This window comes from Carassius carassius, chromosome 39 (assembly GCF_963082965.1).
Source record: "Carassius carassius chromosome 39, fCarCar2.1, whole genome shotgun sequence".
Classification (NCBI taxonomy): Eukaryota; Metazoa; Chordata; class Actinopteri; order Cypriniformes; family Cyprinidae; genus Carassius; species Carassius carassius.
The window spans coordinates 4706547-4734532 of NC_081793.1; the positions used below are offsets into that span (position 1 = coordinate 4706547).

Sequence of the window (27986 nt, forward strand, 5' to 3'; positions counted from 1 at the left end):
GAGCTACAATATATAAGGAGACTTAAAGTAACTACTCAACGTAAGACACAGCTGGAAAAGCACAGGATAAGGAACAGCTCACCGGATCTGTAAGCTCCAGGATGCTGGCACGGTATGTAAGAGGTTTGCAGTCACGGGTGTTGTCTACCAGGCTGCAAGGCAGAAACATTGGGCCCAGGTCATCCCCATCCAACACATCCACTGTGAGCGTGGTGGTGGCGGTGAGCCGGTCCTTTGGGTTCGGAGCTCGGTCCTGAAGGGAAACACAAACTTTGGACTTAGGGATGGAGTTTGAATCCAACTCCAACATTCCAAACTTACTCGCCAGCCAAATAGACTCTCCAGTCAAAGTCAAAATAACACATTTTACTGACAGAAAATTGGGCATCTCACTAACTTTTCCAATCCTCTCACTTCAAGCCCTGCATTTTTGTGGTTGAATATCTTGTTTAACTTGGAGTGAAACTGGTCGCGAAAGGCTGTCTAGGTCTAAAAAAGTCTACACAAGTCCAAGATACTGATTAAAGTTGTGGTCACATTAGCAAAGGTTTAGTGTAATTTCATGGGTAAATATGGTCAATTATCTGCTGTCAACAGTATAGCGATGTATAAAGAACAGCTCACACATAAGTTACTTTCAAACCAATCAGTTTTCTGTTAGTCAAGGCTACAAATTTGTGTGACGAACTTGAACCAGTTGCAAAATCTGCGTGGGGAAATCTTTCATCCTCACATGAAACTCCCAATTGTGTGGATTCCTATTGAAACGGCTGAATTTCACCAATAAAAATTGGCAGATAAACAGTAACTATGGCCACACCTATAAACCTTAATAGTAACTCTCGTCGACTATATTCCAAGTTGTTTAAGCCTTCATTTGAGGAGCAGAGTGAAATTTAAGTCCAACCAGTGCCATTAAGCTGCATTTAATGGCAAACACATGGCATGACGTGTCTAAAGGCATTGTTTCTGAATTGAACACAACACCAAATGAGACATGTAGGATCTGGAGGAGATTTCCAGTGTATAACAGCTTCAATTTCAGTCTGTTTCTGATGCAAAGTTCTCATACAACTTCATAAGAAGTCATTTCAGTTGTATAAACTATTTTTTTAGTTCTTTTTCAAACCATTTTTGAGTTTGACAGAGTAAATCAACACCTACTTTTGATTTATGGACATAAGCTTGTGTTCCACCGAAGAAAGAATAAGAAATACAGGGTTGGAATGACATGTCGCTGAGTAACTCTTTCTTTTTTTTATCTACTGTATCTCTCCTACTGTTTCTCCTCCTCTTACATTGGCCCGAATGATGACCAGGTAGCGTGTGATCTCTTCATAATTCAGCCTCTCTCTTAGAACCACTGATCCAGACAGGGTGAGAGGGATGTCGAATGTCCTGTTTGTGGTCTGTGGAGAAGAAAAGGGTAGGTAAAAAGGGTTTCCCTCACACACTTGCACACAAAGTCTCACGCACTCCCAGCCTCATGAGATATTTATCATCTATCTGCTTCAGTAAGAAGAGAATGCTGATGGGACAAAACTACTTGACTTTCAAAACCTCATCACCCTGTTTAGCAGTACATGGAGGGACATGGAGACAGGATGCTTCTTGATCGTTTGAAATCAAAAGCGTTTTATGTGTAAATTATGTAAAACTTTAACAAGGAAGTGAACATGTAGTAGTAGTCTGATGCACATTTCAGGTTATTCTAGCCAAGAATCACTCCCTTAAACGCAATCATCTTCAGAATATAGTAGACCAAGTGAACCTAGGTGTGTGACTTTTATTATTTTGTACTGCGTGTTGAAGCTTTTAGTTAAATCCATATCTGTTGAATAATGTTACTGAAAAAATGGGATTTGAAGTTTTTAGCTCCTCTCACTCCACTTATGGTAATAATGCTACTCATTAAGAAACAGTAAGAGAATGTCACAAATTTGCATGTGTAATACAACCATATTAATTTAAATAATTTGATGGAGTCATTTTATTTGCATTTCATGATATGCATTTTATTTGCTTTAATTTATTTGATGCATTTATTGCTGTTTTGTCTGAATATTTTAATGTTGCTGAATTGTGCTATATGATGCTGTGCGATAATCAATGATACACAACAATGTAGGTTTTGTAAGGTTGTGAAGTAAATCCATTGAAAACACCTGTCAGAAACTCTCTGTACTCCTTTTTAGCACACTTTTTTAGCAAGACCATATTAAAAATGTATAAAGAAAAATAAAATAATGTGATAGGGCTCCACGATAATGGGTTTTGAGACGACCCACGCATTACTACTGGTCTCCCAGCTTGACAAAGCTGGTTTTAGCTGGTTGTTCCAGCTGGTCTCCCAGCCTGACCAGCTAAGGAAGTGGTCAAAACCCCTCTAAAACCAGCCTTCTGATCAGCTTTGACCAGCAAAGACTGGGCTGGATGACCAACTAAAATCAGTCAACCAGCTTAGGCTGGGTTTAAGGGCTTTAGAATCTCTTAATATAAATCCAACAATTCCAATTTCTGTACATGTGTCCCCATTTTATTGTCACAGGTAGGAAAAGTGCATTTATTCCTCAAACACAATAGATCCATTATTGAAACTCAGTGAAAGTTTGATCATGGCACATTTGGTAACACAAACAGTACAAATGGCTTGTGAAAAAACACATAGAGTATATATGACACTTTCATGTAAGCAGAATATCGCTGTGGAGAGATCGCTAAACTCTTATGTTTTCATATCATCATCAGTGCTTGTTCCACCATCAGTGAGCACACACAGGGTTGCCAGATTGCACAAATTAAATAAAACACCAGGCAGAAAGTGTACCCTTAAAGGAGAAAAGCTCTGTTTTGGTGCTTAAAGCTCTCCACATCTGGGAACCACAAGCATGAACGCCAGTGAAGACTTGTTAGCAATGCAAGATAATGCAAATGCCAAATTAAAAACACGTTTCAGGATTATTAACGAGCTGGCCAATATCGTGAAGATTATTTTTAATTAATCGAGAAAGGTAGATATCGTTATCGAAATTAAAATACAATTAATGATGCAGCACTAATACTTGATATATATGTACGTTCCTATAAACTGACACTCTAACCCACTGTTGTAGTAATGTTAAATGCATAAACCTGAAGAGAAACTTAAAACTAATTAGAAAATCAGAAAAGATTGGGTTATACTTCATTTTAAGTTGTCTTTGTTACAGTGTAATTATACAAATAAGTATACAGTAGTATTAATTAACATGTACTTACTATACAGTTAGGGTTTGTTTTATTTGCATGTAATTTTGCATAATGTACTGCTATTCTTATGATAAATACATGAAACCTGTATAACAAGGACACTGTACAATAAAATGTTACCAGCAATTGTATTAAAAAATATATTTTTATGTGACCCTGGACCACAAAACCAGTCTTAAGTGTCATTTTTTTTTATTTTTATTGAAATGTATACATCATCTGAAAGCTGAATAAATAAGCTTTCCATTGATGTATGGTTTATTAGGATCTTTGACCGAGATACAATTATTTGAAAATCTGGAATCTGGGTGTGCAAATCGATAATTTTGATCCATACAATGTTTTTTTGGCTATTGCTAAAAATATACCCCAGCGTACTTCTACTTCTACTACTACTAATTCTTCTTATTAATTTATAATTATTGTTCTATTTTCATATCAATGCATTATCTATATGTTACATACATGTTATTACTCAAATTTTATTTGAAGATATTAGCTAGTAAATAAAGAAGTCATTTATATGTAGTCTTTTTACATGTAGGATTTATTCATTTATTATTTAACTAAAACACACACACACACACACACAATGTAGACAACAGAGAAATTTAAAACACATACCGGATCTTTAGGGTTGTACTGAATGGTGTATTCAATTTGTCCATTAGGACCATCATCAATGTCAACAGCCCCATTGTTCCCTGTAAAACCTGAGAAGATGGTGGTTCCGACAGGCGTTAGCTGAAAAGGATAAAAACACACATTATAGATTAAAAAAAACAAACATTTAAGATTTTTAAAACTGCCTCAGTCGGCCGCCCGTCAGTGTGAGTGTGTTTTCATCCTAAGTGATTTCATCATCATGTGCTTGATTCCTGGTGCTGGTAAGTTGGCGGACTAGTTTACGCCTCAAGCGTCTTGACCGTTGTGTTGAACAACACTCTTCTGAGGAAGATTTTGATGGACAATCTCTTGTAAAGTAGACAGCGCTCGCTCTCCTTCTGGCTGTCATAACGAGGTCCTACTGTGGTGCAGCTCCCAGAAGTGCAAGGAAAAAGCGGAAGTAATAGGTACGAGTCTGCTGCGGAAGCTAGAGGCACCTGGGAACTCAGATGTTAGTTCCCGCACCACCACTCTGACGTTCTGACAAGACATATTAGAGGGGAAAAAAAGACAAATTCCAAACAACAAAACTGGCAAAGAGAGTTAAGACACTTCAGAGAGCCTTTAAGATGAAAACGGCCATCATCACTGTCTGAGGAAATCTCTCTGACTGCTGTCATGAAGAGGTCATGTGTGGATATCGCACTGAGCTATGAACAAAGAGCAATTAAACAGCCTGTGATACAAAATTAGCTCCTAGAACCAACATCCTGAGTGGATCTGACAGTGTCAAGTAGAGCACAATTGCACCACTATTAGCATATGTTCCAGTACAAGTGCCATATTGTGTGTGAAAGGAACTAACATCCCTAAATTTATTCAGAAGTGAAATGGTTGCTCAGTTTCTTTCAAAACAATGAGATTGTGCTACACAGCTGCTTTTTTGGCATATTGTTTTTTTGTTTGTTTGTTTATTATCACACAAGTAGCTTGAATGAAAATAGCTTAGCTTAGTTACTATTTGTTAGCAGCTTAAGGTAGTGACTAAAATGTGTGTCTTATTATTACTTTTTATCATTATTAGTCTTCTTAATACTTGAGAAAGTGTGACAGCCTACTTGGATCATGTTGAATTGTGCAAGAGTCAGTCACTATTTACGGATAATTAAAAGTGTCCGTGATTTCTCATACAAAATATATATATATATTTTTTTTTAATGTCAACTCTAAAAATAATCTAAAAAATGTTTAAAGGCAAACGGTTAAAGATTAGCAAAATAGGGGGCTGATTCATCAAAATAATAAGCCGTTTTCATACAAAAGCAGTTTATTCAGTGTATTGAAGTCTTTTCTCCATTAATATACATTCAAAAAGAAACCTCTGGCCTTGTTAGGGTTTTTTTTTTTTTAGCTAACCTTGGAGGCTTGCCTTAAAGCAGCTTTGGTAGGGTAAAAAAGGGCTAAAGGGACACCTTAAAGGGATAGTTCATCCAAATATTTAAATTCTGTCAGCATTTACTCACCCTAATGTGATACCAACCCCATAAGACTTTAAACTTTAATGTCGAAAAACACATTAAGATATTATTAATGAAACCTGAGAGCTTTTTGTCCCTCCACTGAAAGTCCAGGCAACCAATATTTCCAAAAAAAAGGTCATAAAGGTAAATTATTAAATCACTAAATGTAATACAAGTCTTTACAGCATATCAACAGATGGGGTGGTGTTGGCGCAGTGGATAAGACACACGTCTTTGGTGTGAGAGACCCGGGTTCGAATCCACTGTGAGACACCAATGTGTCCCTGAGCAAGACACTAAACCCCTAGTTGCTCCAGAGGCGTGCGACCTCTGACATATATAGCAATTGTAAGTCGCTTTGGATAAAAGCGTCAGGTAAATGTAACAGATTTAATGAAGAGGTTTATTTTACTTCCAAAATTAGATTTTATTTTAATTGTTTTATTTTTTTATTTTTTTTTTTAGGATCAATAAGCTTACAAATACTCCCAGAAAAAAAGGTATGAAAGTTGTCACTGGGGTGGAACCCTTTCGAAAGATACACCTTTGTTCCTTATTTACCCCTACCTTAAAGGTATAGTACATACAGGCGTTAGAACCTAGAGTTGCAATGGGGTGGAAAATGTCCGGTAAATTTCTGGAATCTCTCCAGAATTTGTGGAAAGAATGTGGTAATGTTTCAGAACATTTAAAAAACTTTACTGGAAATGTTCTACCCATCTGCAACCCTGTAAGTACTTTAATTCTACATATTTGTACTTTTTGTAAGGGTGCTGCCCCAGTAAAAGCTGTTGCATTTTTATTTATTATTTTTTATTTTTTTGAGAGAGAGAGAAAGAGAGAGAGAGTGAAGACTACATAAATTATGGCAAAAAAGGAAACTTCAGTCCAGTAAATCTTTACATTTTAAAGGGATCAAGAATTGAGAAAACAACTTTTGCTTGAGCTTTTGATATATAGGAGATTAGAACTGAAAACGTCCTTGTTACTGAAATAAAAGCTTTTATTGACACCAGGCACAGTGAACGCCAGATCCTAGAATGTACCTAATTTATCTGGTTAAACACTGCCTCCAAAGAAGAATATCAATGCCTAATTCTGTCTAAATATCTCCACTAATTCACGCATGACATAGCCCTAAACCGGACAGAGCAATCAAGCAATAACCATACCATTGAAGATGGCAAAATATTGTGCATTGCCCGATTGTGGAAGAACGCAGTCGCTGCATAACCTTCTTTCGGATTCAAATATTAGAATTATAGAATATTTTGCGTGAACTTTATTTTTTATGACGTTTCAGCTCATGTGAGTAAAACACTGAGCATTTGTTCGCTTCATTTCACAGTGGATTCCTTTGTAAACAAGACACAGGTCGACTCTGGATTTGCAGAGAGACTGATAAAAAAAAAATGCTGTGCCTATTGGATCCAATAGGAATGGCGCAGCACACTTACTGTATGTGAGTAAAAAATATTTGTACTATGTGTCACTATTGCTTTGTTAGAGATCGCTTGATATGTCCTGATTATGTGTACATAACTGTAATCGTGTTCACGACCCCTTTAATATTAATAACAATGTAAACGTTTTTCTACAAGTTTTGATCATGTTGATCATTTAGAGGCCTTACAAAATCATGTTTCAGATATGATACAATAGGCTTTATAGGACTGAAACATTGATTATCCATCTTGTCCTATCAATTGATCTCTTGAATCCTGTTTGCTCTCACTAGCAATAGCAAGTAGCAAATCATGATTCTAGGCACTGACATAAATAAAAGGCTACAAGCAAATATAGTCATGGCTAAAATGGCAAACAACAGCCTTCAGCTTGACGGTATTCACACTAGGGAACAGTGTCTTGTAGCTTATTGTTTAAGACATCAAATCAATCTCAATAGTTGTAGGGCAAAAGGACATTAAATTAGTGACATTGATCAATGGAAAGTTAATCTGAACTTCTTCTTGCTATAACTTCATGGAATCTGCAGCCACTCAATGAACACCCACAACCCTTTAGCCATTTAGAACTGCTTGCAATTCAATCCACATGTCCATCAAATGCTTTTTCCACAAATTTATTATTTACTTCACAGTCTCTCTTAAACTCAGCAGGCTGCTTCAGCACTGTGGACTTATATAGTGTGCTCTGCAGTGCTTGTTGACTGATGGACTGAGCTGTGTTAGTCCCCCTTATCTGTGCGTCAGTCAGACGTTTCAAACTCCGGTTGAAATCGATAGTGGGCAATATGGCCTGCCGTTTTTTGAGGCCACTCGAGAGGAGGCTGCTTGCCACTGAAGCTGCTTCCTAATGAGGGAAATCTCTACTGACAGCTCTCCAGGGAACAATTCTCAATTAGCTGGAAGCCACACACTCTCCATGCAGTCTATCTCATGTGAGAAGATCTCTGGAGACCGAGGCAGCATTCCTACATACCCACCATGACACTACGTGTTGAATGTTCTCGAAAGCTAATCCAAAGTGATGGAAAAAATAAAAATAGAGCTAATGGATTTCCAGAAATGGACGCAGTTTTTAACGGTAAAGATTGAGTCATAGAATGCGACGTATCGTGACCGTAATGGCAGGCCCACACAAAATGTGCACCATGAAACTTCACAGAACTGGCTTTACTGTCATTCACAAAGTTTTACACAACGTCTGCCCTTTCCATATCTCTTATTTTAGACTAACTAATAATGAATTTGAATTAAGTCACTAATGTTACTTTGACATTTTTCATCCAGCGCTGTCCATATCGTGTCCTTTAGACACGTGTAAAATGAAAATTCAGTTTCTCAAGGCTGCAAATATTCATAGCTGTTGCATGTTCATCATAATTAATAGCCTATATGTAGCTAATATTTATTTTTCAGACAGCTCATACAAACCCAACCAGAAATCTCCCATCTATTACTGTATATAGAGGACTTACTATTTCTCATATAGACAGTATATATATATATATATATATATATATATATATATATATATATATATATATATATACAGTACAGACCAAAAGTTTGGAAACATTACTATTTTTAATGTTTTTGAAAGAAGTTTCTTCTACTCATCAAGCCTAAATTTATTTGATAAAAAAATACAGAAAAAACTGTAATATTGTGAAATATTATTACAACTTAAAATAATAGTTTTCTATTTGAATATACTTTTAAAAAAAAAAATGTATTCCTGTGATGCAAAGCTGAATTTTCAGCATCATTACTCCAGCCTTCAGTGTCACATGTAACATCCAGTCTATCACATGATCATTTAGAAATCATTCTAATATTCTGATTTATTATGAGTGTTGTAAACAGTTCTGCTGTCTAATATATTTGATGAATAAAAGGTTAAAAAGAACTGCATTTATTCAAAATAATAATAATAAAATAAAAGAAAGAAAAAAAAATACTTACCTAAAATTACTGACCAGTAGTGTATATTATTATTACAAAATATTTATATTTTAAAAACATAGCTTCTTTTTTTTTTTTTTTTTTTTTTTATTCATCAAAGCATCCTAAAAAGTATCACATGTTCTGAAAAAATATTAAGCAGCAGAACTGTTTCCAACTTTAATAATGAATCATCATATTAGAATCATTTCTAAAGGATCATGTGATAATGATCCTAAAAATTCAGCTTTGCATCACAGAAATTAATGATAATTTAAAGTATAATATATTTAAAAACAATTATTTTAAATTGTAGTAATATATCACAATATTACATTTTTTTCTGTATTTTTGATCAAATAAATGCAGGCTTGATGAGCAGAAGAAACTTCTTTCAAAAACATTAGAAATAGTAATGTTTCCAAACTTTTGGTCTGTACTGTATATATATATATATATAAAAGTGGAAATTTCTGATAATGTGCAAATTAAAGAACTCAGACGCAGCCAGATAATTTCCATAATGACCCACACAATCTACCAAAAGCAGCGCAAATTAGCATCTTCTTTAAGACATGCTTTTTTGGAGCATTAAATATTTGCACAAAGACCTGCAATTTGACGAGCGCAAACATTAGTAAACTGATTCAGTACTTTCCTCCCATTAATTTTTAATCTGAAATGGAAACCCCTCCAAATGCATATTCAACATAGGCATATTTATATCTCATTTGTTGATCAAGTTTTATCAGTTATTATTAGAATAATTAATAAAAATTAATATAATTAATTTCAATAAATTAATATATAAGTCATATTATGATTCTTATTATTATCAATGTTGAAAATTTGTTCTGTTTAATATTTTAATAGAAAACATTTAGGATTACTTAATGAATATAAAGTTTAAAAAACAGTGTTCATTTGAAATGTAAAAAAAAAAAAAAAAAAAAAAAAAAAAAACACTTTTACACCACACATTTGAATGGTAGTGCGTCACATTTTCCACAAAACAGAAACATTAAAATATTGAGAAAAATTACGAACAATACAAAGAAAGTTTCTTGAGCAGCAACACATGTCTGAAAGATCATGTGACACTGAAGACTGAAGTAATGATAACTCATCATTGCAATCACAGAAATAATTGCATTTTAAAAGTACATTCAAATTGAAAACAGTTCTTTAAAACTGTCAAATATTTCACAGTATTACTGTGATTTGGGAAGCAAAAATAGAGGGGCGGAGTGTATAAAGAAAATTATTAGCCAAAATTGTGCATAACATGCAATGGTGAAATGGGAATTTACGATACAGCCATAACTTATGGTGGAAAAACACAAAAGCTAAATAAGTCACAAAAAGGGACTGGCAGATTTATTCAGTGAGCAACAGCACTTCTGGGGTAATTACACAGCAGTCAAAGGCAGAGAAACGTTAACAACTAATTGTTTCAGCTCCAAAGCTCACAAGTGCAATTAATTTACCACAAAATAACCCTGTTGTGGATAAACCACCACACTGGCACAATCCACTGATTGAATTTCCAATTACAGCTGGCAAGTGTTCAGTTTTAGCTAAACCAATTCACTTCAGCAAACTTCTAATGACGTATGCTCCAAAATGCCGGTGACATTGATGTACTCCAAAAACGGTAGAAAAGCAACTTGTGAAAAAGTCATTTCAACTACAGAAGAAGAACAAAAGAGGGACTGCTAAATAGAAACTCACCTCATTAATCGCTACATAGTAGCGTGGCTGCTGAAAGCGTGGGGTGTTGTCATTTCGATCCCGTACCACTATCCGCACCTCGTGTAGGATCACCGTGCCAACAAGCTCATTAGTACACTGAACCTGCACCACAATGGACTGAATGTAGGAGGGAGGCTGAAAGATAAAAATAAAAAAGACAAATCGAGCAAGTTCATTTGCATGGTGTGCATTCAGCAGACCGACCGAAAAATAACCATTTGTTTGCGGTCCATTATGAAGCCCATTACAAAGTACATGCTGTGAACAACAAATTTCCAAGCAAAAGAGAGAAACTTTTTCTGGCTTTCATAGTTCTGACTGAACCAAAACAAATGAGTGGATAAAGAGGGTCCAAAAGTCTGAGACCACCAGTGGATTTTTATTCATTTTTTTATGAATATTTTATTCCTAAACAAGTCCATGTATTATTACCACATTTAAAGGAATAGTTCACCCGAGAATAAAAAAGCAGATATAGAGAAATCCATCATTACATCACTTGCTCCTCAATGGATCCTCTCCAGTGAATGGGTGCTGTCAGAATGAGAGTCCAATCAGCTGAAATAAATGTCACAATAATCCACACCACTCCAGTCCATCAATTAATGTCTTATTGAAAGGAAAAGGCTGCATGCCTCTTTTTTTTTTTTTGTTAAGAAACAAATCAATTTTAACTTCAAAGCATTGCTTCTGGCTAAAATGTGAGTCCTCTATCAATAATATTGCTTTCTCTAGTGAAAAAGTTGTCCTGTCTGAATAAGGAGGGAAATATGCACAGATCAAGCAATGTTTACAACAGAAAACAGTCCAAAACTAAAATATGTTTTGTGAGAGGACTGGTTTCATGTGGATTACTTGTGGATTATTGTGATATTTTTATCAGCTAATTTGGACTCTCATTCTGACGGCACCCATTCACTGCAGAGGATCCATTGGTGATCAAGTGATGTAATGCTACATTTCTCCAAATCTGTTCTGATGAAGAAATGAACTCATCTATATCTTAGATGGCCTGAGGGTGAGAACATTTTCAGCCCATTTTCATTTTTTGTGAACTATTCCTTTAAAGGTGGAGTGTGATTTCGGCACCACTAGCATTCAATGGATATCTCAAGACTTGTATAGCATAATGATGCCAAATAATTACATCTCGGTCCAGAACTCGTCCGGTGCTGTTGAGATACAGGCATTGCTTGACCGGGTCCAGAATGACCCAGTAGTCGTAGTTGTCCCGTAGAGATAAAGAGATGGTCCTGCCAGGGTCTTCTGCTCTCCCGTTTATATGCATGTTCTCCACCAGAAGGGTTCCTGTGATAATAACAAACAAACATTTTTTATTTGCTAAGAGTTTTCAATTTAAAAAGCATTTGTGGCATTTAACTTATCATTCCATTATATTATTGACTAAAGATGGACAATATTCACATTCATTTTATAGCTCTATACTCTTACTATACTTTGTTTAACCACATCAACTCTGGGGACCCACCGGTGGGTCCAATATTGCATATGCCTAATTCTCAAAAAATCAAAATAACAGCTGAAGTGGTTAAAAATAAATTATTTTTATCATACTGAAAAAAGGTGAACTGCATGTAATGTTTTCAGATATTTCAGTGCATGCATATTTACAAATGCATGAAAATAAATTATATTTGAAATTTTAATTAATTGCATCTAGTTGCAACGGATACTCCACCCCAAAATAAAATTTTTGTCATTAATCACTAACCCCCATGTCGTTCCAAACCCGTAAAATGTTCGTTCGTCTTTAGAACACAATCTAAGATATTTTTGATGAAAACCGGGAGGCTTGAGACTGCAAAATAAGTTACACTGTCAAAGTCCAGAAAAGTATGAAAGACATCGTCAGAATAGTCCATCTGCCGTCAGTGCTTCAACTGTAACATTATGAAGCGACAAAAATACTTTTTATAAGCGAAGAAAACAAAAATAATAACTTTATTCAACAATTCCTTTGTCAACAGTCTCCTCTGTGTCTCTCCATATTACCGTATGCTGTGTGCTCTTCTGTTTCAGCCGCGCCACAAGGATGCACTGTTTTATTTCAAATCAATGCTAAATACATGTAGAAACAGTGCATCATTGTGGCACGGCTGGTACAGAAGAGCATATTCTAATGATGTATTTTATACTTTTCTGGACCTTGACACTGTTATTTTCTTGGCAATCTATAGGACAGTCACAGACCTCCCAGTTTTCATCCAAAATATCTTACATTTGTGTTCTGAAGACGAACAAAGCTTTTACAGGTTTGGAACAACATGGGGTTAAGTGATTAATGACACTTAATGAACTTTCATTTTGGGTGGAGTATCCCTTTAAGTACATCTTTGTATGTAGTTACATAAATACTTCTATTGTCTTTAATATATGGTTAAAGTGTACTTTTGGGAAACTAAATTTGACATTTAGGATAAATTAAATCATACTTTAATGTCATTTCTCTGAATAATAGAAGCAAACACATGTACAGATCTAACTTATTCCAAAGCACACAAAAAACAAAAACCGTAGCAGAGCAGCATCCAGGTGTTATGTAGGTTTAATGAGAGCACTTCAACTGCAGCAAGTGATTTAAAGCAGCTGATATCATAAGAACACATTGCATGAGCTCCCCCGACATTCAGTTCACCACGTAGAGCAAATCACACTCACTTCATCCTTTCATTTCAAACAGCTGTAGGACATTATTAATTCAAACTATATCTTACAGGAAATTCCACACTGAGTAGTTGTTTAATTTTGCTTGATATGCTTGGTTTGCATTGTACAAAATTGTAGACTTTTGTTTGAGACTACAACACAGTCATAATTTACAAAGACACATAACAGGGTCTACAAAGCACAAACCTTGAGCATTTTTCCTTTTTCCTTTTTCAGAAATAAAATTTCAGAAATGGGAATAAATTGACAAATTGATATCAATTGATATATATATATATATATATATATATATATATATATATATATATATATATATATAATATACATATATATATATATATATATATATATATATATATATATATATATACATATACATATACATATACATATATACATATATACATATACGTATACATATACGTATACATATACATATATATATATATATATATATATATATATATATATATATACACACACACACATATATATATATATTTATTATTATATATATATATATATATATATATATATATATATATATATATATATATATTAAATATTATATATATGTATTATTTTTAAAGGAGTTTTTTATGCTCATCAAGGCTGCATTTATTTATCTTTTTCATTGTTGCAGACAGTATGTTTCCTGTACACTTGAGTGGAAAAATACAAAAGACAATGACAGTTTGACAACATACTAATGAAGTTCCCCAGCATGCCAATACACCAGAAATGTGTTCTTCTCCAGCGTGTTCTTATCTCCTTCTCAGCGTACACCTACAGCTCTTTCGCACTCTTCCAGGTTGCTCGGAAGCACTTCTCCTGCTCTCTCTAAAGCCATGTCTCTCAGCATACGGCCAGATGGTTTTCTATGTCACACCGATGAGTAATGAACATGTTCTTTGTGAGCACCGGGACAATCTTAGGAAGCGGCACGCCATTCCCTCTCTCAACTGTGTCAAACAACGGTGCGCCCGATCATGGACGTCCTTTGGCAGCTGCTTTGCAGCAGACCGGGGTCCTTGCAAGCTGGCAACACACCTGTGCAAGCTGGGTGATACTTGACACAGAATGCTGAGTTCTTTGCTCATACATCAATGTGCGTCTTCCTCCTTTCTTTCATTGTTCTCACTGTTCTCTACACAGGGTTCAGTTGCGTCCATCCAGCTCTATCATTCCCAGCCTGCCCAAGCAACTTCCTGTGTTCTTCTGTACTGCAGTGGTGTAAAGAGACTCTCTGGGCACAGGAAATCTGACATCCTGTGAATGTTTTATCACTCACACAGATAACGGTATAACAAAGAAATATACTGCACATTTGTTCCCATTACCTCAGCTGAGAGACCAAATGGCAGTTTTAACAGCTATTCTTGCTAAGCAGAGCTGGGCTGTCACCCTGATATTAAAGCCTATGAATAGCATTCATACTCAGGGCGTAGGGGTGGCTTCAACGTTGATATGGACATTTGAAAATCAGTCAAACTATACAGTTTTAATCTGATTCACATACTGATTCACAACTGACCAGTTGTTGGTTTTATAGTTTTATAAACAGCAAGTATTAAATAAAAAAAGTAATGAATAAAAAAAAAAATATTAATAATATTAATGTAATGAAATTGTAAAATTAAAAGCATTTTAATGTGTACCTAAATGCTATTTAATTGCATTATTTTAAATGTGAAAGTCAAGAATAAACAGGCAGTTCAAATTATATTTCTTTTCTTTGTTTCTAGCTTGTTCATCCAAAATATTTTCTCTGCACTGCCGCCTCTCACTGTCAGCCGCTCACTAGTAACTAAGTTTTTAGTCATCCTAGTAACCTACCAACCCAGCACACTTAACCCTAATAACTGTTCATTTAATTATTAAAGAAAATAAAATTCACAATGCTGACAGAACAAAAAAAAGGAATACCAAAAAGTTGAAATAATTAAAATATCAGGCCAGCATCAGTTGCTATAGCTCATAAACATAACTTCACTAGCTCTTTCATGTGCTTGGAACTTGTTATAAACCATTTATCTTTTCAGCTCCAGTTAAAGGCTGAATGTGTATTAAGCTTATGTGCATTCACATGTATTATACACCGTTTGTGCCAAGGACTTGTGTTGGATGCATGTTAGGTGCACTTCACATTCAGAGTTCTTTTCCGTCTCACGCACAGTAGCTAAAATGTCCGCAAAGCTTTCAAAAGTATATTCAACCGTAGATGAGCACGGATGGATGAGCTCACATGCGCAGAACCACGGGGTGCGTGAGGGGCTACTGTGCTACCAAAATATACTTTGGCCTTTACGCGATCAGCAACCAGCCGTTTTTTTGCTTATTGCAACTCTCTTTTCTGGACTTGCACAACTGCGTTGCAATGCAATCATGTGAAAATATGAAGTCTGTAAACGCCCATTAACACAGGCCAGAGATGGATGCAAAGAAAAAATATATTGTAGCAGGCAGATCACTCACTGTTCATGATGCACGAAGCATTAGAAGAAATTACTAAATATTTATTCGATTGTTTATGTGAATATATTTCTGAGTGGAGCTGACTGTCTTCTAAAAAGTATACGTGGTATAATTTCACAAAGCTTATCAGAACATTCAGTTTTTACTTCAAATTGGGTTATTATTAAATCAAATTATGTGTATGATTATTATTATATAACTAAATGATATGAAATTATATAAATGATATATATTTGAATTATATATTAGGGCTGTGTGATTAATTGAAATTGAATTATGATGTCTGCAGGAGCGATAGTTAGGTAAATTAATACTAAAGAAATACTTATGTAATATGAGATTACTTGGCTTCGAAATGACAGACACCAAACAAAAAAGGAAATGTTAATTTACAAGAGCTGTGGCACAACACATATCAAGAGCTCCCTTATCGGTTATGCTTTCAGTACTGGAAAATAAAAGATATAATCTTATATGTTTTTATTAGTACATGAACGTTATCTTGCACATTTTATCTCCCCAACAGATTCTAATTTGATAGAAGTGTGTAATGCATGTTCGCTATTCCCAAATCAGAAGAGCACACACACAGCCTGTGTCTCTGAATGCTTCTCATACTCGCTCTTCTCTGCCGCATCTCACGGAGTAGCCGTTTAAACTTGCCGCACCAACACGCAGCCTGTCTCATAATGTTCGATTATACTCACACGCGCCTCCACACCGCAGGTCTCCACGAGCACATCTGGCAATATGTAATACTCTAATAATTGACTAAAGTAATACAGTTATTTATTTATACAAAATAAATGAATCTTTCCTGTGAAATGCAATAATTAAGTAAATTCTGTAAAAGTAGCAATACAATTATAATATTCCCTGCTAAAAATAAAAATACAAAAATAAAACAATTACTTGAACAATAGAAAAAAACAATCCTAAAAAAGTTGCACAACATTACTCTTCCAATTCCCAACCTATAACAAAAACATGATTCTCATAACTGAGAATTATCATTTTGTTTGTACTTCCCTAACCTCTGCAGTTGTGATTGCAAGGCTACATTTCTGAAATAGTAGTACGCTGCCACATTTGTCTTTTTGTGGAATAAAACAAGAAGAAGATAAAACATCCTCCAATTCTTTGCTGGGATGTGAAGTGGAGAAGATGCTAAATAGCCTTGACCGCCAAAGGCAGTTTTCTGTTACCCAGTATGCTGAAAAAATAACTAAATAAATAAATAAACTCATTGTACTGGTTCTCATTTGGCTTAGTCCTCAAATGCCACACATTCAAAACAAAAAGGAAGGAAAAAATTATATTGATCACACTTTAACTTAACCCATGAGAATATCTTCAGGGAAATTCCAGTGGAAACGAACCAGTTTAGATTTTTTAAAGTGAAATGCATCAGTCTGGTGCAGTTGTGGTTGTTATTATATTATTATTGTTATCATATTATTTAAGACAGAAATATATTATTGTGATGCAACGGCACCGTAAAATAAATGTAAATAAAAAATGAATATTTAATAACATATTAATTACTTTGATAGCAGATACAATAATAAATATTTCTTCATTTTATCACTTGAAAGCAAAGGAAGGAAACACCAATATAATATAATATAATATAATATAATATAATATAATATAATATAATATAATATAATATAATATAATATAATATAATATAATATAATATAATATAATATAATATAAACCTTTGTTGTTGACAGAGCAATAGGGAATTGGCTTGGCATGACAAATCACTGAATTAAATTTGCAATGAGTTTCCACCAGCTCTTCTTTTAACATGCTCAATTCACACACTTACCTGTTTACTCCACCATAGTAATATATTATACAGCTAAAATTTCCTTTCGCACAATGCTGGAGCCTAGATATATTGACTTATGGAACAATTTCCCTGTGACAACACCGGCTCACCTATGCCAACAAAAGGCTTTATCCTCTAAACCATGCAAGCAGTCTTCAAGAGTTGTTTACCTCTACCATCACTTCAAATCAGACTGAGAGCCTCTGTAACCCAAGACCAAAAAAGATCTCACCTGAAAATTGCATAAGAGCTGTAGCTTCAGATGCCTCTCAGACTACAAATGTTACATAACTGTACATATAACAGATGTGTAAACATGTGTAAACACTGATCTACAATTTGCATTGACTAATCAATGTATTTCTGGTCAAAGAGTACTTTTTCTGATCAAATTGTCAACTAGTAAATATGTGAGGCCATGCACAACCTAGTGTTTGTTGGAGGTCAGTGATGAAGTGATTTTGGGAAAGTCTCTAGCTTCTGAGATGGGCTTATTTACCCTATAAACCTATAAATGGCCTGCCGGGTTGTCGTTAGAAGAGATGGATGTGGGGAAGGAGGTGGTCCAGTGCCAAACCATGATCAACACTGGCGGGAAACACCCTAGCTGGGACTAGGGCTGAAACGATGCATCAGCGTTATTGAAAATATGTCAATTTGCAAAGGAATGCATCAATGCATCTTCAAGACTTACAACTGAATTCTTGTCAAACCCGGATGAATGAACATAACTAAAATGAACAGTTAGTTGTCTGCCCTGTGCTAATCATGATAGGTTTTTATTCATAGAGGTGAAGAAATGAGTTGTTTTCATCCAAATATCCACTGGAGCTGTTATGGGTGCTAGACATGTGGCTTAAAATATTCTGCAAGTATTTAAAAGACCTGATGGATAAACTCGCATCTTGATTGGATTTATTTATTTAATAACGCATTGTGATAAAACTTTCTCAGCATTATAGGCATTTTTGATATGGTTACACTGCTTTTACCTGAGTTAGAATACATTTCTGACAGCATCTGTTCATTCGTTCCGATATGTATTCAAGCAGCTGTTTCAATCTGCAGAATGAACAAAACATTTGAAGTCTTACACCAGTGAGCAAATGCTGTTTTCAATCCTGAATACTGACTGTGAACATTTGTATTACTGATAAATGGCTTTTAATTCTTTAATTTTTTTTTTATGTATTTAATTCTTTTAAGGTTTTATAAAGTAATGGAATGTAACTGTTCGACTAACTGAAAAATAATCATCAGTTAGTTGTAGCCAGTGAAGACCAGTTTTGAGAGTTAACGCATTACAAGTAACATGAGTTATGTAACCAGATTACTTGTTTAGTGTTTGCATATACCAACATTCTTTTTTAATTAAAAACAAAGGAAGCCCAGCCCAGATTTAAAATGTAACACAAATCTAACGTAACATATTACTTTCCATAAAATTAACTAATTAGAGAGTAAAGCTAAATTATAATGCATTACTTTTTTAAAGCAACTTTCTTCAACATTGGTTAAGACCTGCTGCATAGTTCATGTTCGAGACAATCTTGGGCAGTTCACTCAGTTTTAAATACAGAAATGGATTCTGCTCCTAACTCAAAGAATGAGGACAAAACTAATAACTCAATTCAAATGCAGCCTACTAATTGACAGAGTTGGCTCAAGTACGAGGCAAATCTAATCATCAAGCAAGGGTCACTTTGGTCAGTTTTGTGGCTCTAATTGGACGCAGAGAGGATGATCAGGGAGGACATGGATTATTTAACAAGAGCTAGAGGAGAGCATGGTCAGATGAAGATAATGGGTTGATACAAGGCATTTTGAATGTCGGGATATAAATGGATGCTCTTCAACCCTTCATCCTTGCAGCCAAACAATAGGTCAGTTTACTCCCCAAAAGCCTCCAACAAACCCACTTCTATCCTGACACCAAGACCCATACTTTTCCCAGCCTATCTTGCCTAGATTCATAGTTTTGCCACCCAACTATCACTCAAACGTAACCATAATTACTCAACAGTCCAAACTGTCCACCTTTGTCTTCTCCACTATTGTGGACACTCAAAGGGAAATTCAATGCTAAACCAGGTTTGGCTTGGTCAACCATTGAGCCACCAACTTCATCGAGGTCTGACAGTTAATCTATCCTGCAAGTAATGTCCAATCCACCAGCGTGCACTCAGTCAACATCATGGTCCCCCAATACATAACATTCACTCTACAAAGAGGAGCGCAAAAACCATAATGAGGCTCTAATGTAATAATGACCAACGTGTAATAGTCTTCAGTGCCTTACATTAATAAATAAGGGTAAAAGGCTCTTTATGTTGTAAGGGAAACAGGTCAACTTAGCTCAAAGGGAATCATTTAAGATTTTTAAGGGAATTTGATAAGAATCACTGTTTCACGACTGATCACTGAGACGCCCTGCGATTCACTGAATGAGCCGTTTAACATCAAATCTGCACTGGATATTAATATCCGAACTATCGTGAAAACACTATTAATTAGCACAGTAACAAGATCGGCAGTTTAAGACATTAACTTGTAAGCACACAACACAAGATACTTCTCTTCAATATGAATAAGGCTTTATTAGATAAATCTAAGACATATAAACTAATCTAACACATAAGCACACACACTAACACATTCATACAAGTTGCAGGCAGATAGAAAGTTAGGAAATAATGAAATTAAGAGAAGGAAAATGTGGAATCCCAAGTTTACAGCAATACGTGAAATTGCATAGACATGAACAGCCATCAATCACTTAATTAACCCTCGCATTGAGTTCCGCAATGAGGTTAAAATTATATTAGATACTCCTGTACAAATGTCTGGAGGAGTTACTTGCCACTCCTGTGTAAAGGGTGTTCCCTTTGTTGTCGTTGAAAGGGGGTTTCCCGATGTCGCTGATTGGCTGGAAGTTCAGTAGTCGCTGAAGTAACGTCTTGGGAAGGACTTGGTTGGGCGTTGGCTGACGATGCGGAGTTGTGTGGGCTGGTTGAAGTTAAACGGGCACTCAAGGTCAGACTCAGAGACAGCGTTACAAAACTTGACACAGAACACGAATCTCTCAAACGGAAAAGAAAAGAAACTAAAGTAAAAGAACAGAAGTAAAGTTTTTGGCGAGACTAGGTGGTGTTTATTCTCATCGTGGCTAAGTAGCAGCAGGCGTGCAGGCCGAAGCACTCTGGAACCGCGCTCTAAGAATGCTTACAGTGATGACTAAAAGCATGGCTAAAAGCAGAAACATTTCAAGCAAGCAGATTGAAGCACAAACATACTAAACATGAATATGAATTCTAAGCTATCCCATAGTTATTAAAAGACTACACAATAAGTGATTATAAACATGATAGTGAAATGTGTGGGTTACATATAAATGAATATGGAGTTAAGCAATGGACTGATATTCATTTATAAGTCATTTTGAGTTCATTTTGGTCCATCTATATCTAGAAAAAACAGTTTCTGTGCCATTCTCTGACAAAAAATGTTCTGTGGGGACCAGAGGTTAAGAGGTCCCCTTAGGAATTTCAGTCTGGTTCTGCTAGGTGGGGGGAAGTCAATCCAACGATCTTGTTTATTACTCTCATGGGTTTACATGTGCTGGCCGGCGTTGCATCTTGATTACTTGCCCCAAATTTGACAATCTCTTCTCCGAATTGAAATTGTCAATAATTGTTCTAGTGGTGTTGATGTTGAAAGCTGTTCTGTGAAAGAGTTGGTTGGTTGGTTAACTTGCTTATGACTCTGGCACTAGGAATGATTTACGACCTCCTGTTGCCTTTCTGAGGAATTCGGCTCGTGTTTCAACCACAGTCCTGATCGACTCTTTAATTTGTTTGGTTCGGGTCTAATACACTACAATGTAATTGTTTCTTTTTTAATTACAATTAGTTTCAGTATCATAGATCAAGCCATTTGAAGAAATCATTCAGACAAGTGCTAAATTAAATCATCTTGAGCTCACAGGTTTTTTGTTTCCTACCACTGGAAAAGTCATTTATTTAAATGAAGTAGCATGTGAGTAGTTCCCTTTCAGTCGGTCACTCTCGACGTATTATCGTCCCAAATGGGACAATGCTTTGATAGACTAATCTACTTCGAGTGTAAACTAAACGAGCCAATGCACATTGGCATGCAATTATTGCATCCAGCTGCCGGTGATCACTGCGTGAGTATAAGGCGGCAGCAGGTGCAATGCATACCAGCTTTTCGCTTCGGAACCGAGCGTTAGTATCGTTCTGCTCAACTGTGTCTGCAGTGAACTACGAGTTCAGCACGCTCTTTGAAACTTTGTGTGTTGCCGCATCAGCGGCGGTCGTTCGTGTGTCGAGTGGATGCACACTCCAGGGTGCACTACCCCTATCGTGTTGCAAGCGGCCAATTCCCCTGTGTGTCTCAGCACTAAAAGAGCAAATTTCTCTAAAAAAGCTTCACGGGTGCATCTTTGTCAAGATGATGGATCATCCTTATAAGGATGCCGTTTCACCTGTGCGTTTCTGGGTGCGGTCATTACCTGGCAGTGGGTGATGGTCACGATCGCTGCCTCACGTGTCTGGGCGTCGAGCAAGCTGAGGTGGCTTTCGTGGATGAGTCATGTTCTCACTGCGGGAACATGACCATCTCGGAGCTGCGAACCAGGCTCTGCTACCTACAGGGGGGCGGAGTCCCGGGGCTTGTTCTGGTGTCCGACAGACGAGAACCACTTCCGGCAGTAGCGCGGTTGGTTTGAGGATTACAGTGGTGACAAACCTCACACGGAACCAACCCTCTAGGGACCATCACTCCTCTTGCACCTCCGATCCAGTGGAGCAACCCACGGAACGAGCTGGGCCCTCTTTAAAGAGTGTACCAGCGGTATCCAGTGGGCCTCCCCACTGTAGCAGAAATGACTCGAACCAGACAAATTAAAGAGTCGATCGGGGCTGTTGCTGAAACACGAGCCGAATTCCTCAGGAAGTCATAAAACATTGTGTGCCACAAGTCCCAAGCAAGATAACCAACCAACTCTTCCACAGAACAGCTTTCAACATTAACACCACTAGAACAATTATTGACAAGAGATTGTCAAATATGGCGAAATTAATTGAAATGCAATGCTGGACATCACATGTAAACCCATGAGAGTTATACACCATTTCCTTAAGCACTTCCCCCACCCAGCAGAACCAGACTGAAATTCCTAAGGGGGGGGGGGGGGGGGGGCTTTGAACCTCTGGTCTCCACAGAAATCTTTGTCAAGAGAATAACAAAGAAACGGTCTTTTGTACATATATATGGACCAAAATGAACTCCAAAATGACTTCTAAATGAATATCAGTCCATCGCTTCACTCCATATTCATTTATGTGTAACACACACATTTGACTATCATGTTATAATCACTTATTGTGTATGTCTTTTAATAACTATGGGATAGCTTAAGGATACATATTCATGTCTAGTATCTATGTAATCGAATCTGCTTGCTTGAAATAGTCCTAACAATCAGTTATTTGTCAAATGTATCATATTCTTGTTATAGGAATCATGTCCAAAATTAGACCTTGCAAGAGCGGGAAAATTCGGACCACATACTTGGTAAGATAAACATATGATTTATGATACCCCCGAGCCAAGACAATATCTGATTGGTCAAGACAACATTTGAGGTGTGGCCAACAGGCCAGTTTAAATACTCAGGACACCATACAATCTTGCTTTTAGCTTCTAGCTTTGCTTTGCTATTAGTCATGTATGCTTTTAGTTGTTAGCTTTGCTTCTGCTACTAGTCATGCCTGCTTTTGGCTTTTAGCTTCTAGCTTTGCTCTGCTATTAGTCATGTATGCTTTTAGTTGTTAGCTTTGCTTCTGCTACTAGTCATGCCTGCTTTTAGTTTAAGCTCTGCTTTTGCTATCAGTCATGCCTGCTTTTAGCTTTTAGCTTTGCTTCTTAGCTTTAGCTTTTAGCCATGCTGTTTGTCATCATTGTTCTTTGAGCGCGGTTCCAGCATGCTTCAGCCTGCACGCCTGCTGCTACTTAGCCACGATGAGAAGGAACACCACCTAGTCTCGTCAAACTTTATTTCTTTTCTTTTCCGTTTGAGAGTTTCGTGTTCTGAGTTAAGTTTTGTAATGTCGAGTTCAACTTCAACCAGCTACACACAACTCTGCATCTTCAGCCAATGCCCAACCACGGCTTCCCAAGACGTCACTTCAACGACTACTGAACTTCCAGCCAATCAGCGACAACAAAGGGACACCTTTACTCAGGCAATGTACCTTCAGACATTTGTACTGGTGTATCTAATATAATTTTAACCTCATTGAGGAACTCAATGCGAGGGTTAATTAAGTGATTGATGGTTGTTCGTGTCTATGCAATTTAACATATTGCTGTAAACTTGGGATTCCACATTTCCATTCTCTTAAACTCATCTTTCCCTAACTTTCGATCTTCCTGCAACTTGTGTGAATGTGTGCGTGTGTGCGTTTTTGTGTTAGATTAGTTTATATGTCTTAGATTTATCTAATAAAGCCTTATTCATATTGAAAAGAGAAGTATCTTGTGTTTTGTGCTTACAAGTTAATGTCTTAAACTGCCGATCTTGTTACTGTGCTAATTGATAGTGTTTTCACTATACTTTGGATATTAATATCCAGCGCAGATTTGATGTTAAACGGCTTGTTCAGTGAATCGCAGGGCGTCTCAGTGATAAGCCGTGAAACAGTGATTCTGTTCAAATTCCATTTAAAATCTTAAATGATTCCCTTTGAGCTAAATTGACCTGTTTCCCTTACACCCCGACCAGATGTCGATCCCAGAATCGGACGGAGAGCTGTCTGGTAAAGATTCGGCCACGTTGCCGCACTCCGGGACGGTGGCAAAGCCTGAGTTAGATCCAGAGATGGCAGCTATGCTTTCCCAGGCCGCCGAGATGGGTCACCTACGTGGCGTCGAGAGTGACTGACTGAAAGGGAACGTCTCGGTTACGTATGGTAACCCTCGTTCCCTGAAGGTCCCGTCGCCATGGTTGCTGTACTGCCGGTGAGCTGCCGGGTCTCCGGCTCGGCTCCTCAGCGAAAACCTGGTATGCATTGCACCTGCTGCCTTCTTATACTCACGCAGTGATCAGCGGCAGCTGGATGCAATAATTGCATGCAAATGTGCATTGACTCGTTTGGTTTACACTCGAAGTAGATTGGTCTATCGAAGCGATATCCCATTTTGCGTCGGTCACCGACGTGGCGTCTCCGTTCCCTCCTTCAGGGAACGAGGGTTACCATATGTAACCAAGACGTTTTACACACAGTTCACACATATTTTATTTAAAGAACCATTGATTATTCTTACAAAAACATTAAAAAAATGTTTCCCTGATTATTAATATAATTTAAAAATAATAATAACTTTTGACTGCCAAATGAAATTAATTAACCAACATAACACATAAATACATAAATAAATAAATAGATAAATAAATTAATTAAAATCTGTAAATATCTCAAAAAAATCAGATAATTTGACCTTTTTTATGACAAAACAAGGTGAGTTAAGGTTGTAAAATATCCTATGGTGTGACTCCAAAAAAATTAGTGAAGTAATACAAGAACTATGCAGGGTCTGAGACCAAATATATGTTGAAAGTACTATATATATATATATGAGAATGTTTACTTTGACCAATGATTAAAAAATGTGCATACTGAGAACATGCAGCCCTTTGACAGAAAAGTTGCCTCTTTCAATTTATTCTCTTTAATGTACTGCAATTACAGCCATTAGTTTAAAAACTCCAAAAATAGTCAACATCAGCAATCATTCAGTCAGTTACTGAATGACTAATTGACCATCTTGACCATCCGGAGTAGATGGTGTCTAAAGTGTTCACTTAATACTTGTCCATGTATTTATATTGTAATTATAAATGTGTATTGTAAAAGTGCAACTAAGTGTTAAACAAAAGACAAAAAGAAGGAAAGCGAGAGAAAAATCTGTTTCCTCAGAGCAAACATTTTACACATAAAACATTTATCACTATTTCCCTGTGACAACTCTGATTACAGTTTGTGCTTTCCAAAGTTGACACATTTTAGCCGAAATGATGATCCTTTATGATGCATAGCTTTCAAGTGGTTTTAAAGATAATGTGTGGATCTCAGAGAAGGGAGGATGAAATGAGTGAAAATGGAGTATCATCTTTAATTTGAGGTAAAGGCAGCATCTCATTGCATACATTAAGTAGGATAATACTCTTGGATGAATATGATTATTCTTTACTCTAATAATTGCGTAGGGATTCACAGCTTTAGGAGAGAAATTGCAAAAGAAGAGATTACTACAAATCCTCAAAAGCTCTGAAATATGCCTAAGAGAAGCGATTTTCCTTAATTTGACCAAGCAAACACTTCTCAAACTTCTGGACAAACACTCAACTATTTCATCTATTTCTGCAGTGATGTGGTAATAAAGACAAACAGAGAGATTCACTCATACTAAAACCAAATAGTACGCTGAAATAATCTCCAAACACTAAAAAACTAAGAAACTCAAAAATTTCTCAAAATACAGTAAATCCACTGAATCAATATGAAAGTTATTTTTCATATTGACACTGTTGAAAATACACAACATAGTAAGTTGATCCACATATGACAGCCTCTGAACTTGGTCAATACTAATTATATTTAAATACAATAATCAATACTTAAATACAGGCACTGGACTAAAAATACATTCATCATTCATAGCTTCCAAAATGAATTCAGCGGGTCATCTTGTTAATGCTATAAATTAATTAAACCAATAAAAGAAAATTTCATCATTAACAAGAACATGAACAACAATATCACATTAAACTACAGAAATTCCAAAATGTAATTTCCCTAACATTCAATTCAAAAAGTGCATTCATCTTTGCCATGTTACTTTCATTTAGTTTACTAGTGCTATGTGCTGTACTAACAAAAATTAAATGGCATTACACTATTACACACATTACACAAACACTAACACTGACAAGCTACGCGATATCGCGTTCATAATCGAATGTTATTCATCTAATGAACGTGATATAGCGTAGCTTGTCACTGATCTACGGCTCTGTCTATTATGTATTATAGTGCGTGGAATGGTGCACTGTGATTGGTGCGGATATATCGCATTCTGCAAAAAAGGGAGACTGGCGCTTGTCGCAGTTTGGAAAAAAGGGAGAAAACATAACCTAATAATTCTGCGAATATTGTATTTTGCATTAAATTAAAAATTGACTTTTCAGTACCGACCAGAAACAATACTGATTTTGGAAAACATTTTTTTTTTTTTTTTAAGGGAATTTATCGCATTTTGGAACCAAACTCTTCATATTCTGCACTACTATTGTACTACTTTTTTAGTTTTTCTATTTCAAAATTAGCATTTAATTCAACGTGTTAATTGCTGATGTTTTGCATAGTGTGACACCCACTTTTAACAATCCAGTCAATTCCTTATAGGTCCCACCCTAAGATTTTTTCTCATTAAATATTCTGATTAATTTAAAAATACATCAGACTGCAGAAGTAAAATGTGTGCCATATTCAACAAATGGATCTCTGCATCTGGCTTTCTAGAAGTGTTTTCATTTTTATTTATTTATTTTTTGTGGGTAGTGGGTTAACGTGAAAGTGTTGACTCTCTATCACACCTGTTAGCTGTTCCAATTATGTTCAAAGGCGAATGCAGCTTCTCCTGAAGCCTTCTTATAGCACTTCAATATTTGAGCACACGAATAAAGAGAGCAGATGAAGAAAGGATAAAATTACAATACTTGAAAGGCCCATCAATGTAGCAGCGTACTGTACACCATCTGTGCACTGGTGAGGTGCGCCATGGGAGGTCTAAGGTAAGTGTGAAGAACAAAAATTGCTTTCATCAATGCAACATACACATCGTTTTGTCCAAAAAAATGTTTTCCAACGGATTTGAACAAATCTGTTCACATCCATCACTGTCAGTTAGCACACAAAGAAGGAAATCGCACAGGAGAGCTACGGTACTTTTGTATGCTATTAACTAGCTACCCACAGTCCAGTTTAACCACATAAAGACTGCTCTGAGACAGCAATTTACATACTCACAGTACAGTAAATCATTTGTCATTGAGCACAAACATGCCTCTTTTTAATGTAAATTCAGATCATTACCATAAAATGACAAGAAAACATATTTTTATACCTACATGTTCAATGCAGTCTGATTCTCAAACAATTGACCCTAATGAACCACATCTTTCTAGTGAATCAGAAACGTACAGCACAACCAGTGTAGTCTGATTCAAACCCAAAATACAAAAACAATTATTTTGATCAAATCCTTCATCTCAAGACCGATCATTTAAATAGACTCAAACTCGGGAGTTACAGTTCAGTCTGTCGAAATCTTCACTAATCTGTCAGAGAAGCTACTGAATCAATATTT

At 36.2% G+C, this 27986-nt stretch overlaps 1 protein-coding gene across 3 annotated transcripts in view; it reads right to left on the minus strand.

The window, feature by feature from the left end:
* LOC132121260 (protocadherin-15-like) overlaps nt 1-27986 on the minus strand; it is a 224751-nt gene that overhangs the window by 154914 nt on the left and 41851 nt on the right. For all 3 annotated transcript variants that reach the window (XM_059530486.1, XM_059530485.1, XM_059530484.1), the window contains exons 5-9: nt 11682-11842; nt 10514-10669; nt 3874-3993; nt 1299-1409; nt 83-253 (exon numbers count right to left, since the gene is read on the minus strand). In XM_059530486.1, the coding sequence (XP_059386469.1) occupies nt 83-253; nt 1299-1409; nt 3874-3993; nt 10514-10669; nt 11682-11842 (719 nt within the window). The remainder of the gene's footprint in view (nt 1-82; nt 254-1298; nt 1410-3873; nt 3994-10513; nt 10670-11681; nt 11843-27986) is intronic.